The following is a 13,230-nucleotide window of genomic DNA, read 5'->3' on the forward strand; positions in this document are numbered from 1 at the left end:
CTTCTACACAAGTTTCTCACAACCTCACAAAAGATGGCAGCCAAGTCAGTCTGGTGAGTGTGTGATCTTGAAAAAAAAGTAGTTTTGGATGTGTGGTGTGATGTTTCCGTTTCATTTGTCTGTGTTTGTGTAAAACTTGACATTATTAACACACTCCATGATGTCGGGGGCCTTTGGATGTGATGGTTTTGTCAGATTTCGTTGGATTGTTTGAGACCTCGGTCTAGACTACCTCCAGGCCTCGGCTGCTAGCATTTAGCTTTAGGCCCTGCCTGCTAGCCTGAAACCTGGCCCTCCTAGCTGGACCTGTAAGATCAGAGCCTGACTTTTACTTAACTGGGACGCTCATAAGTCACTCTTGACTTTGTTGTGACTTTTAAAGAGTCAAACACACAAGCTCAATAATAATATCGCAGCAGCTAAAGGTTTTCAGAGAACAGTAAAGTCTTAAAGTCTCTGTGTCTGCAGAATCATTATTGGGCCTTTTAATGACGTTATTCTCCAGATTGTAGTAACAAGTTGCAGTATTCTTCCAGGACATAATTAAAACCAGTGTCATGATGTGGTTTGGATAACGAGCACAGTCCAATCTTCCTCCCTTCATTATCAAAGTCCACAAAAAGGCTGTGTAAAAAGAGAGAAAAGAGGCAGAATGAAGGAAACGGCAGTATTTAAAGTGAGATGTTTGATTATTTTTATTAATTATTTGTACTAAATAATTGACGTTAGTTACAACAGCTGCTGGTTTGATTCCCAGTTCTTCACCCACACAGGGGTCAGGTCAGAAGGATGTGATCAGTTCCATTCTTCCCTCAGGTTAAAGCTTTAATGTCATTTGACTTTTGGATAAAATGTTTTGTTTTTTTTCCGATAAATGATAAAAGTAAGTGATGATAAATTGTGGACTTTTGGATAAAATGTTTTGTTTTTTTAAAAGTAAGTGATGATAAATTGTGTCTGTCATCCACGCTGGTATTTCAGTGGTAATTCTAATTGTATTTCACAAATGATTTATGTCATTTGTCTTCGACATAAACTGATATTTTAATGTTTTTACTCAAAATGCACGTGTGCACGAGGAGCCGTTCTTCAAGTCAAGGATTGTGGAGAAGTGTTGTTGTTGTTGTGAGTCTGTCCTTGCAGTTCTATCGTGTACTGTACCGTGGACTAGTGTAGCGTGAGGAACGGCACGCCGTGGCCCACGTGGACCTGTTCTCCTGTGCCATTGCTAATCTATGTGGAACTATGTATAGATGACCTACCGATGGAAAAGGACTTTGTGATGAATCAGCACTCACGCCCTGTGTGAAGGCAAGAGAACGCGCTGTCAGAGTGTGTAGCAGGTGGCGGCTAACACCTCCCGTGCCTCAGGTCCACAGCTGCTCACGTGTGTGTGTGTGAGAGACGCTGCGTAAACAGGCAGCAGCATTTCTCACAATACAATATGAGATGTCATCAAATGATGATTGTCAATATATAAAAAAATATACAGTTACAAAATATGCATGTTTAAAAAAACAGAAGAAAATTAAGTGTAAAGCATGAACTCATTTGTGTTGTATTTTTAAGGTACTTTTAGTTAAAGTCAAACTCACTGGCCATTAATACTAGGTCTAATACTAGGTCTAATACTAGGACTAATACTGGGTCTAATACTAGGTCTAATACTAGGTCTAATACTAGGACTAATACTGGGTCTAATACTAGGTCTAATACTAGGTCTAATACTAGGACTAATACTGGGTCTAATACTAGGTCTAGTACTAGGTCTAGTACTGGGTCTAGTACTGGGTCAGACATTTTCATAAGGGGCTGTAGGGCAGAGGGCTGACCTCAGGCAGATTAAATTATACTGTATGGTCACATGCAAATCCAAAAGTGCACAATGGCCTTTTTTTTCACTCACTGAGAGCAGATGGTGGAGAAAGAATGTGTGTGTGTGTGTGTAAGATGGCGAAAGGGTAAAAGCACAGCAGCAATAACATCCACTCCAGAGTTTTACACTGGTGGATTACTGTATGGTGTGGTAATGGTTATGTGGACAATGAGTAAGCCTGGTGATTATGTTCCACAAACAAACACCACGGCATGGGCAGAAGAACAGAGGAGAGAGAGAGGAAGAGAGAGAGAGCGAGCGAGCGTTCTGTTCTGTCATGAGATTCAGATTTGCTGCTGCTTTTCAAATTGCTCTAAATACCAAGAGATTACATGGAATGAGTGAATGAAATAAATACATAAATGAATGAATGAATGAAAAACTAAAGAATGAATTGATGAATGAATCAGCTGTGGGACAAATTGATTGTATTAGAAACCCACACCCCTCCCCTCCCCCATAATGCCACGTAATTCCTTCAGCTGATTCTCAACTAATGTATTTACATGTAAACATTTCATGTCGTATCAAAGCTGCGCTCCTTCTATGGTCCTGTGAGTCCTTGTACTTCCTGTTGAAATCTGCCCTTAAAGTGCAATCACTTCCAGGCCCAGTGGGATTCACCTTTGTTGTTTCAGAGATGGATGTCTGCTGGCACCGGCGTGAATCTGGGTGTTCCTCTCCCGCTAAAGCCCTGCCATCCTATCCTGAATCACTCAAAGCTGTAACTATTGTAACCTGACAGGCCAATTACTACTGCAGCAGCCACAGAGTGATGGATGCCATGCTGCTTTTCTTTTGCAGGCACATCAACCCATCACTGATGAAAGACTCAAAGTGTTCTTACATCTTGTATGAGTTGCATCATTTGATGAGAAAAGATCAGGTACCGTGTCACATCAGAACAACAGGACGGGCCTCGCACGGGTTTCGGCTTTCACACACTTCATTTCGTTCCGTGCAGTGGGCTGATCGGATTTCTAATCTGGTTTATGAGACAATTATATCTTATATACTGTAGTATTTACGCTGGGAATAAAACTTTACTATCACTTTAAACAGAGCCACATTTGTAACCGAAACTTTCATTTTTTATCACGTTTATAACAAAAAAAAATCAAAGCTCCATCAAAGCGTTGCTCTTAGAACGTTAGGAAAACAAAACAACAAACTACAGTAGAACTAAATGTCACCACTCCGGGTTCTAAATGTGACCGTTCAACTCAGAAGGTTGTTAACAAAGGCCACACAGCTCTCTGTGAGAAGTGTCCCTCGTGTGCAGCTCTCAGTAAATGCCACCTCTCACCAACCTATTGCTACCCTTTGCTTTTACCAGGAGGTATATGTCAAGATTGTTCATGGCCCGGGGTTTGGAGAGGTAAAGCTGGGAGTCTTTGTTTCAATTACCAAGCGTTAACAGATATGGTTTTGCGTCATCATTCATCATGTTTCCACTACGATGTGTTTATATGTCAAAAAACACATCATTGCAGCCGTTATATCAGCTGTTACTGCGGCCGGTAATACGGCGTATCCATCGTTGAAGGATCATAAAACTTTTGAAGGAAAACATCTTTTAGACTTAATTCTGTTAGTATCAGAGTCAGAATGACCTGTTGTTGAGAAACATTGACAGATTTTTTATTAATAATTTAAAGAAGGGGTGTCAAACATATGGCTCGTGGGCCAAAACAGGTCCACTGGGGGTTTAATCTGGCCTGTTTGATGAATTTTGTGAAAAGTAAAAATGATTGCATTATTAACTCTATATTTAATCACCTGTCCATGACCAGAGCCTTATGTTGAGCCACTTATGGTCCACTGTGGTATTATGTAACAGTACTGTTGAAACACCATGTTCTGGCCTTACAGTTGTTTTGCTCTGAACTTCAACAGACCATTTAGAGAAAAGAGGTTTTGGGAACACAGGCGTGATGTCGTAACTTAATTGTTGGTGAATAATGGCTCTCCACTGAAGGCCTTGACCATGGCTGTGTTATGAGTAATGGAGCCAGGCTACAGATTGGCCTAATGCAACAGTGATTTAGTTAGATACCGCTGACGAAGCATCGTGGCCTGGAGAGGTCTTTGTTGCTCTGTTTGTTTGTACACGGAGAAGAACAAAAGATCATTTTGCATGTCACTTGCAAAGTCGAAAAAAAATTTGCCATCTCAGCTGTATTTTAGAGTTGTGTACTTCGTACTCTGTACTCTGTACAACCACTGGTTTTGTGGGTCAATATAAAAGTAAAATATGTGCAGCTGCATATGAGCTCCCAGAAAGTGCAGGTAATAGCAAAAGACACAAACCAAGATGTACAGCAGTATTACTGTGGACATTGAAAAAAAGTGTTTCTTTTTCATAAAATATGAACATTAATTTACATTAAAAACTAAAAGGTATGAAATATGTGCCGGAAAGGGAAGAGGTTCAGTAGAAGGACGCCGACCTTCCTTCCTTTACCTTTCAAGGTTAACTGTGGATGGAGTCGGACTGACTCTGCAGCTGCAGCACCACGGACAGCTCCACACTAAAATTCACTTCATAACTTTTGTTGAGTTTTATGTTTCATATCTAAAATGTGGCGCAAATGTCATTTCCTGTTGTTGTTCCAGTAAAACATGGCAACACAAAAGATGTAGTAAAAGATGAACTGTAGGAGTAAAGAGTGTAGAGTATATTTCAAATATTCAAAAGTATCTGCCGTACTGTACCGCTTTTACCTTCTCTAAAAATGTCATAACTAATCCTCTTAGTCACCAGCTGTCGTGTTTAACAAACATGACATGACAAACCAAAAATCAGAACAATTTCACCTGTTTATAGCGCCCCCTAGGACAGAGAGAAAAACGTCTTTATTTACAAACACTTCTTAAACACAGTCTTTAAAATACACCCGTGAATCTGAAACAAATGGCTGTTTAAAAAATAAAAAATAATGTTTAGTGACCGAAAGTTGCCAGTACCCATTTATGGTCGTGACCCAGTCTTTGAAAACACCTTAATCAGAAATATAACATGATACAGTTTAGTGTTTGGCTTTGATCATTTTACTACGTGAAACTAGGACTATTTCACTGCCATCACACAGACTGGGGGTGTGGGCCGGAAGCTGGTGTGTTTTTTTTTTTTTTTTTTTTTTTTCCAACTGTTTTTCCTCCTCACTGAGCAGCATGTTGCGGCGCAGATTCAGGAGAGACTCTCACAATCATCGGAGGCTGCGACTTATCCTTAACCAGAGGTGGAGGAAGCTAAGCCCCCTGGGAGCAACGTCACTCCCTCTGGCATATCAGCCACTGTCCGCCGTGCGCCCGGCACTCCACTAACAAAGGACGTCAGGATCGCATCCATCCTCCACGGAACGCGAAATGCTTTGCGAACTGAATGTAACTCGCACAGTCCTCCTCGATTCCGTGCGCTTCGGCGAGGAGGCTTTCACATGCTGTGACATACAGACGGGCTAGAGAAGAGTGCGGCCAAGTAGGAAAAGAAGGTCATTCAAAGTGGAAAGAGCGCTCGCTCGCGTCGACTATGGTCCGTGGAAAGAGGGACATCACGAAGAGCCAGCATCTCTAACTTCGGGATTTACTTGCTAAGGCGGTTTTCAAAGCAGATCAAGGGATATTCTGCCTAGAACCATGCCTGTAAGAAGAGGTCACGTTGCGCCGCAAAACACATTCCTCGGAACAATAATTCGGAAATTCGAAGGACAGAGTGAGTATGATCTACATGAGCTGTTTCTAGTTTTAACAGATGCATTTATTGCTGGGTAGTTTTGTATAAAAGGGCAACTATAACATCATTCTAATAATGCATTGCTTGTTATTAGATGTATGCACTGTTAAAAACAACAATGTAAATACGTATTATTTTGAAATAGAAAAATGTAGGAAAGTGGTTTATTAACATACCCTGAGCTTGATTTTTTTTTTTTTTTTTTTTTGCAATGTGGTCTCAGATTAGTGTGTGATGTGTAGCCTCCAGGGTCAGTACAGGGCACTCAAACAGCTAATCCAAACTCTGGTTCATGGGCCAGCATTGGCCCTGGTAATGAATATGTGCGGCCATGCTTGTGCAGTTTGTAACCCTTATGGAATGATTAAAAAATATATAATATTTTGAATATTATGACAATATTGTACTGTAATTTCCTTCTACAGTATAATGGCATTTAATGAGTAGCAGTCAGTCCAAGAAAAGTTACACATTAAATGAATTAACTAGTAATTATTAAGTCAAATCAATCACATTTCCAAGATAATCTTACTGTCGCAATCTATGACATAACACCTGGTTGTTGTTTATATAAATGTGCAACAACAACTATATATAGTTATACTATATACTATACATACTTAATATATTTTAATTGACAATAAGTAATAAGTATGCAATTTTGATTGCACTATTGGTGAAAATGCACCAAACTCAGATCAATATTTGACCCCTGGGGTCCTTAGAGGGCACTTAACCCGGCAGACGCCTAACTCTGGTCCGAGGGCTATGATTGGCCTAAAAATTTGCTGTATGTGACCTCAAGCTGTGCTTTTGATGACCCCTCTGGATGATCAATCAAAATGAACTAATCTTACGAGACGCAATAGTAATTGGTGTCCTGAGTCGTAAGGTATCCAATGGTTAATGTCATCATTTGGTAAAAAAAAAAAAGAAATAATGGAGAGTATGTTAATAATGTGCTTTAATAAATAGATGTGACAAATGGACGTACGACCGACAGGGTGATGTTTATTTCAGTTTCCGAAATGAAGGTGTTCTTGTCTGACGCAATATGCATGAAAGGTTCAGGAATGAATGGCTCGCAATTCATTAAACAGTTTGAACAAAGGCGGCCGTCGCATAATAAACAGGGGTTTTTAGGGGTCAGTGCATTTGCATGTGACTTAGCCACTGTAGGGCGGATTTGTTATGTCATACTATCAGGTATCACGTATTTCCATGATCTGTTTTTCCTAACTTTGCCCACACACCAGAACAAAATATATTGATGTAAAAAGTTCAATTCTGAAAATGTGTCTTTTTTTAATTGGAAGTCACAGTAAAAAAAAAAAAATAAGACCATTCTCTGTCAGGTCAAAGTCTGGACTCCTCTCAGTCATTATTTTTCTTTTCCTGCAGACCGGAAGTTTGTGATAGCCAATGCCCGGGCGGAGAATTGTGCAATTATATACTGCAACGATGGCTTCTGTGAGATGACAGGCTTCTCACGACCAGACATCATGCAGAGGCCGTGCACCTGTGACTTCCTCCATGGCGACCTGACCGACAAAGACGCCGTCAGCCAGGTGTCCCAGGCTCTGCTGGGGTCTGAGGAGCGCAAGGTGGAGATTATCTACCACCGTAAGGATGGTAAGTCAGTGACCTGGCAATCGCTGCGGTTGTCAGAGGACGCCCGAGAGCCACGCAGGGTCTTATGTGACATGATGCTCCCTGAGAGGGCACCCACCGCACTCCTGACCTCGTCCTGTTTCATTAATGTGGCCTGTCATTCAAACGCAGGATGCACCCTGACCACAGAGGGCAAAAAATAAAAAATTATATTACAAATTTGTTGCCACTATTTCCCCATGCATATATCATAAGACCAACCAAAACACATGACAAACATAGTATTTGTAGTCAACCTTCTCATTCCTGCGTCACATTTTTACGGGTATGAAACTGTGTGAAAATTGTACCAATTATGGTAATGTCTGCAGCGCTGAGGAAGTCTGACTGTCAACGTGTCACATACAACAGTAAATTGCTCCGTATGAGAACACCGTGAAACGCTGAGGTAAAAAATGAAAGGCACATCATTTTGGCACTCGCCTTGATTCACAGCCTCATGTGCCTGGGTGACACCGGGGTAAGAATCTGCTACGGCGTGCAGTTCTTCTCAGTTTTGGATTTATTTTAAAACTAGAAGCTAAAATGGGAAGAGAGGCTCGGTGAAATAGCAGGTGATAACAGGATTCGTGATTATTTCTGTGCTGGGTTTGACAGAGCGAGAGACACTGTTTGAGAACGTAGACCCTAAATCTAAAAAAAATGGACAGAGACATGTCAATACATGCTAACTGCTAACTTGATCATGTGGCCTTTAGCATATATATATGTATATGATAATGAAGTCAATATATTGGTCCTGTCTCAGTCTTTAGTTTCATTCAGATTTTTATTTAAAAAGTTGTTGTTGAAAATATATATAGAGTCTTACCTAGTCCAGGATTTGAACCAGCAACCTCTGATCACAGGTCCAATCCTGCTAGATAATGACAGTAGAATGCAATAGAATTATATTCACCATGGACCATCTGGACCGTCTTTTAATGGAGACGTAGAAATTCTGAACATAAACCTAAAACAGAAATTTTTACTGATATTATACTGAGAAATGTTTATTATTTATTTCTCCCAAAACACAATGTTCCAACTGAGTTTCCTCTGAAACCAGAAAAGATCATTCAATAGACGTTTGTCCGTTGTATTTTTTTATACAGTTCATAGTTGAGATAGAGTAAATATATGCTGGCTTCACATACAGTTTCACTTACAGTAATGTGAACGACATCACAGGTACACACACCTGTACTTACTGTGAGCCTGAAATTTGAAAATCCCAAATAACACTGTAGATGAAGAGTAGTTACAACCAGATATACGTAACATTTTTAATGCATCGCATCAAAGTGCGGTACAACTGTCGTGCCTTTTGCCCACTCCTGATCCTGGTCTGAATGGTTCTACTGCAGAGGCATCAGTTCAGAGTCTGAGAGATTTAATACAATGTTACCAGTGTGCTGTATAAATCCCTGGATTGACCTCCTCCTGCCGCGCTCTCACATGAGCTTTTCATGGCCGGCATGATGCAGCTGAGCAGTCAGTCCAAACACACTTGACCTGTGAGCAGATTCTTTGTCATTTTTCTGCCTATTGTTACTCTGAGCTTGTGGGTTTTTTTGGTTTTTTTTTGCCCTCCGTCGTGACTGATTTTTTTTTTTTTTTTTTGCCCTCCGTCGTGACTGCTACGATGTCGACAGACAGCTCTGCATGTAAAGAGTCTATGTTGGAAAAAAAGGAGACATATTTTATTTAATCATAAGGAGCCAGGGTTTAAATTTTTAATTGTGAGTTTGATTGGATTCTAGGCCATGGATACATGTTTAATCCACCACCAGCAGCCTGTTTTTTTTGTGAGTCTTTAAAAAAAGAAGGTAAAGAACCAGGTGTTTTCACCATCTACAGGACAATCACTGAAAAAAAAAACTGTTTTGAAACGCTTTTTAATTTCCCCCCCATCCTTTTATCTGACAAACATCTTCTTCATAACGTCATGCAGCTGCAGTGTTTGAAGCCTGGCGGATCATCACTACTGAAACCTCCTGGTATAATCGCTGCTCCCTGTCTCTTCACAATCCTCCCTGGCCTGCATCTCAGCTTCAAGACACAACCCTTAATACTCCTCAGAGGAATTTATAGCGGAGCATGTGTGCTCATGAATAAAGATGTCAGCTCTGACAGCACAGTGACTGGGAATGAGCGGCTTACAGGGTAAATGCATTAAACTGGTATGGAGCACACAATCTGCAGGCTCCCACTGCTCTGGAGGAATGAAAGATTCATGGTATACTTGAGAGTGATGACCCTATTGATTCAAGGAGCTCTACAAATTGAAGCTGATGGCTGGGAAGTGGATATATTCCGTACTGTATTTGAAGTTATCCGTCCCTGTATACATCAGTTAATCCTCTCTATTAAAGCCATCCATTTCCCCTGCACCTACTGTTTGTCAGCGATCACACAGGCTGGGCCAAATAAGTCGACAGCATCCTTTATGTGTTTTTACAGCAGGGTTGTGCTGCCTCTGTGGATACTGGTGACATTCCGAGCACAACGTGTGCAGATGCCGACGTTACTGTGTAAAATAACCCCCCGAACGTGGATCCGCATTTGATGTTAGGTTACCTTGCAACCACACTGCTTGTGGTCACAGCGTGACTGCTGGCAGGGTAAAAAGAGCAGAGCAGACGCTGCTGCAGACGTCATCCACCTCACTCACTGTATCTGATCAGATAACACACATCTGCAACAAAATCCCTTATTGTTTGTGTCGATGTGAATGACTGGCGCGTGGATGGGATTCATCCCACTGTTTTCAGCATCGGTGAAAGATTCAAAGGCGTCGACGTGTGTCTGGTAGCTGTAGGTGGGCAAAAAATGACAAATGCATGGGAAAAATAGTTTTAGCAGATCTGTGTTTTTAGCCTTCGTCTACATCAGTGGTTAATTATTTACTGCTACTAATTTGTCCTTGTTTGTGTTTGCGACAGTCACTGGAAGAATAATTAAATACTCTTCCATTAAGGGAGAGCAGATCAGTATAAAAACTAAAAAGAATGACTTGTTTTTGAGGCTTTTTCTTGTATATTCTTTCTTCAATTCCTATCAGTTCATCAGTGTTGTGTTCAACTAAACAGGCACAGTTTGTTTTTCTGTCTACATCAGTGATTCAAGGTTTTGTTTTCCTGGAGATAGGATCATTTTTGTTCCCCCCTCATGTCAACACTTTGACAGATAAAGCCTCCGAACTTCACTGGACTTTATTTACTTTACTTTTATTTTTTTTTATTTTTACTTGACAGCTATTTCCATTGTACAAAGGAATTAAACCACAAATCAGAGGAATTTCCCCACAATTTTTTTTAGATATATTATTTTATGTGTCTCAAGCCGCTCTCTCAGACTGTCCTGCCCCCAATTTTGGGAAACTACTGGTCTAGCTCGAATTCCCATCATCCCTCAGGTGATTTGATTTCAAAGACCCCTGTATAATATGAAATATTGCTTGTGTGTCCTTTGCCTGCGGTCTTTATTGAGGGTAAAACTAAATGTAAGATTAGGATTTGAGCATCCTATGTGACACTGGATGGAACAAAGCATTACTTGTTTCACAGCAGTGGCAAAAGTTAAGCTGCTTATGTGTATGTTTATATGAAGCGGTCTGGGACAATAGGGACAAGGCACAAGGACATGCTCTTTTAATAGTTGTGCTTCCCCACTGCGAGAACAAGTTTTGTGAAAAGATATTAGACATTGTATGACTATGATACATAATCAATGAGATAAATGCTTTCTCTTGAGGGCTTTGTAAAGCTATCCTGTTCCACGGCCTGAAATAATACTTTGTACCTGAATGAGTCTTAACAAAAGGAAGCTGACACCGAGCAGCAGAGTGAAGTTAAATGGATAATGGCTACATAACGGCGGCAGCTTTGCTAAGCGTGCTGAATGATTGGGGACATGTGGTGTGCGTGGGTGCCGGGTTTCATAGGTGACTCCCCACTGAGGGGACTAAAGGGCCAAGTACCCCTGCTGAGGGTTTAGCACTGGGGGGGCTGAAGGAGCCTGAAGTATTCAAGGTGTGCTGCAGGGAACTTAGTTACCATCCAAGCCTGAGTACCTGACCACCTGCTGACCCCTGCTGGTCATGTTTCATTCTATTTCAGTTTATTAATGATAACATTTGCACTTTGGATGAACTACGCCCCACTCTTCTTTCTTTTTGGTTTTCTTTTTTTCAAAAAGTAGTGAAATAGCAAGTTGGATGCTGAACTATTTTCATAGTATTAAAAACTATTAGTATTTATTTACTGCTAATAATTTGTCTTTGTTTATGTATGTGACAGTGACAGGCAGAATAATTAAATACTCTTCTATTAAGCGGCAGCAAATCACTATAAAATCTAGAAAGATCTCTATTAAGCGGCAGCAAATCACTATAAAGATCTTCTGTATCTTTTTTCAATTCCTGCGAGTTCATCAGTGTTGTGTTCAACTAAACAGGCCCATTATTTTAGAGTAGTTGTTTATACAGTAGTGATTGATAAAATAATAAACCATACTTTCCTAAAAGTCTGTTGCAATCACAAGTCTCTAGATCAGTGATGGTATGGAGTTCTAGTTATTGGCTTTACATGATGTACCTGCCTACCACTGTTGCAGAAACCTATATTGGATTTCAGAGAAATATCTGAAAGTCATTGGATGTGGACAATGCCAGAGCAATTTTTAAATTAAAAATATCAAATTGTAACCACACAGACCTTAGGAATGTGTGATCGATTGGCCTGCCTGCAGTTCAGTGTGAAATATCGTGAAATAAAGGGTCAGACAACAGTGATCAAAAACTGTTTAACAGCTCAGTCCAAACGCCAAAGATGCATAAAAGAGGAAGTCAAATACATATGTACAAAAATATACTGTATATATTTGAGGTGATGGAGAGAAAGGGGCAATCAGGCAAGAGAAGTTGATGGAAATGAGACAGATGTGCACAGATGATACTTGAGAACAATTCAAATAAATGTTGCGTTAAATTTAAGAAACCGCACAGCATCAGCACTTCTGTGTGTGTGTGTGTGTGTGAGTGTGTGAGACACTTTTATGTTTATTGTCTAGCAGCTAAAGCAGCAACAGTTTATCCTGGTAATGAAATGAAAACAGAAGCTGAGCAGCAGCTCTGAGCCCAGAAACCTCTGATCAGTCATGGTGAGGAGCGTCGGGACAATTTAGTAGAGAGGCGGCGTGACAATTTATTATTTTATTTTGATATACTGTTTCAGGGATTGCTCATTAATATTGCTCTTTTGCAAAGGGAGGAAGAGATGATCTGTGTCTGCGCATAAACGCACATCTGTGTGTGTTTATCCCTAGACAAAGAAAAAGGAAGCACCAGCTCGGAACAGCTCAGGTGGTTGATTAAAGAAGATATTTGCATCCCTGACATTGTGACTTGTGTAAAGCTGTTGTGGTTTTGACTTTGTCTCACCACACACATTTGAAAATCAAATGAATTTGCTGCAATATTGACCACTTTGTAGTTCATATATTTTAGGGGTTGCAGAGTGCATGGCCACATTGCTGGCAGGTCACTAGATCAAGTGGGTCAACTTGCAGCCTGAAGGTCAGGAGTTTAATCCCAGGCTGTGCTTGTCAGCATGCTGATGTATATCTGACCCGGGGTCAGAATAACTGACCCTACACTGCCCACAGTAGCTGTGCCAGCAGTTTGTGAATGGGAATGAAACACATGCAAGAGAAGAAGCACAGCACATATAGAGTAACGGTTCCCAAAGTGGGGGGCGGGCCCCCTAAGGGGGCCTGGAACTATCCCAGAGAGGTCAGAGGTACACCAAGCCAAATGAATTTTATGTTTGATCTTTTCTTTAATCAGGTCACTAGGGGGCGTTTGCTCTGGTGAGCATTTTAGTTTATTAGTTTTGTCTGAATTGCAGTGTTTTAAATACGGTTCAGTGAAAAAATTGAAGTAATATCTATAAATGTGTTGGTGTGT

The 13,230-nt window shown here is 40.6% G+C and overlaps 1 protein-coding gene and 1 long non-coding RNA gene across 2 annotated transcripts in view; both read left to right on the forward strand.

Annotated features, from left to right (window-relative positions):
* Positions 1 to 2,993, forward strand: LOC112488270 (uncharacterized). Its single transcript, XR_003052145.1, has 2 exons — positions 1 to 53; positions 2,515 to 2,993. It is a non-coding gene; the product is annotated as an uncharacterized LOC112488270 (long non-coding RNA).
* Positions 2,994 to 5,033: 2,040 nt separating this feature from the next.
* The window catches only part of kcnh7 (potassium voltage-gated channel subfamily H member 7), a 35,944-nt gene continuing 27,747 nt past the window's right edge, over positions 5,034 to 13,230 (forward strand). The window contains exons 1-2 of the mRNA XM_025063632.1: positions 5,034 to 5,591; positions 7,014 to 7,244. Coding sequence (XP_024919400.1) covers positions 5,516 to 5,591; positions 7,014 to 7,244 — 307 coding nt within the window. The 5' untranslated portion in view covers positions 5,034 to 5,515. The remainder of the gene's footprint in view (positions 5,592 to 7,013; positions 7,245 to 13,230) is intronic.

The sequence above is a fragment of the Cynoglossus semilaevis genome, chromosome 16, assembly GCF_000523025.1.
Source record: "Cynoglossus semilaevis isolate Cse_v1.0 chromosome 16, Cse_v1.0, whole genome shotgun sequence".
Classification (NCBI taxonomy): Eukaryota; Metazoa; Chordata; class Actinopteri; order Pleuronectiformes; family Cynoglossidae; genus Cynoglossus; species Cynoglossus semilaevis.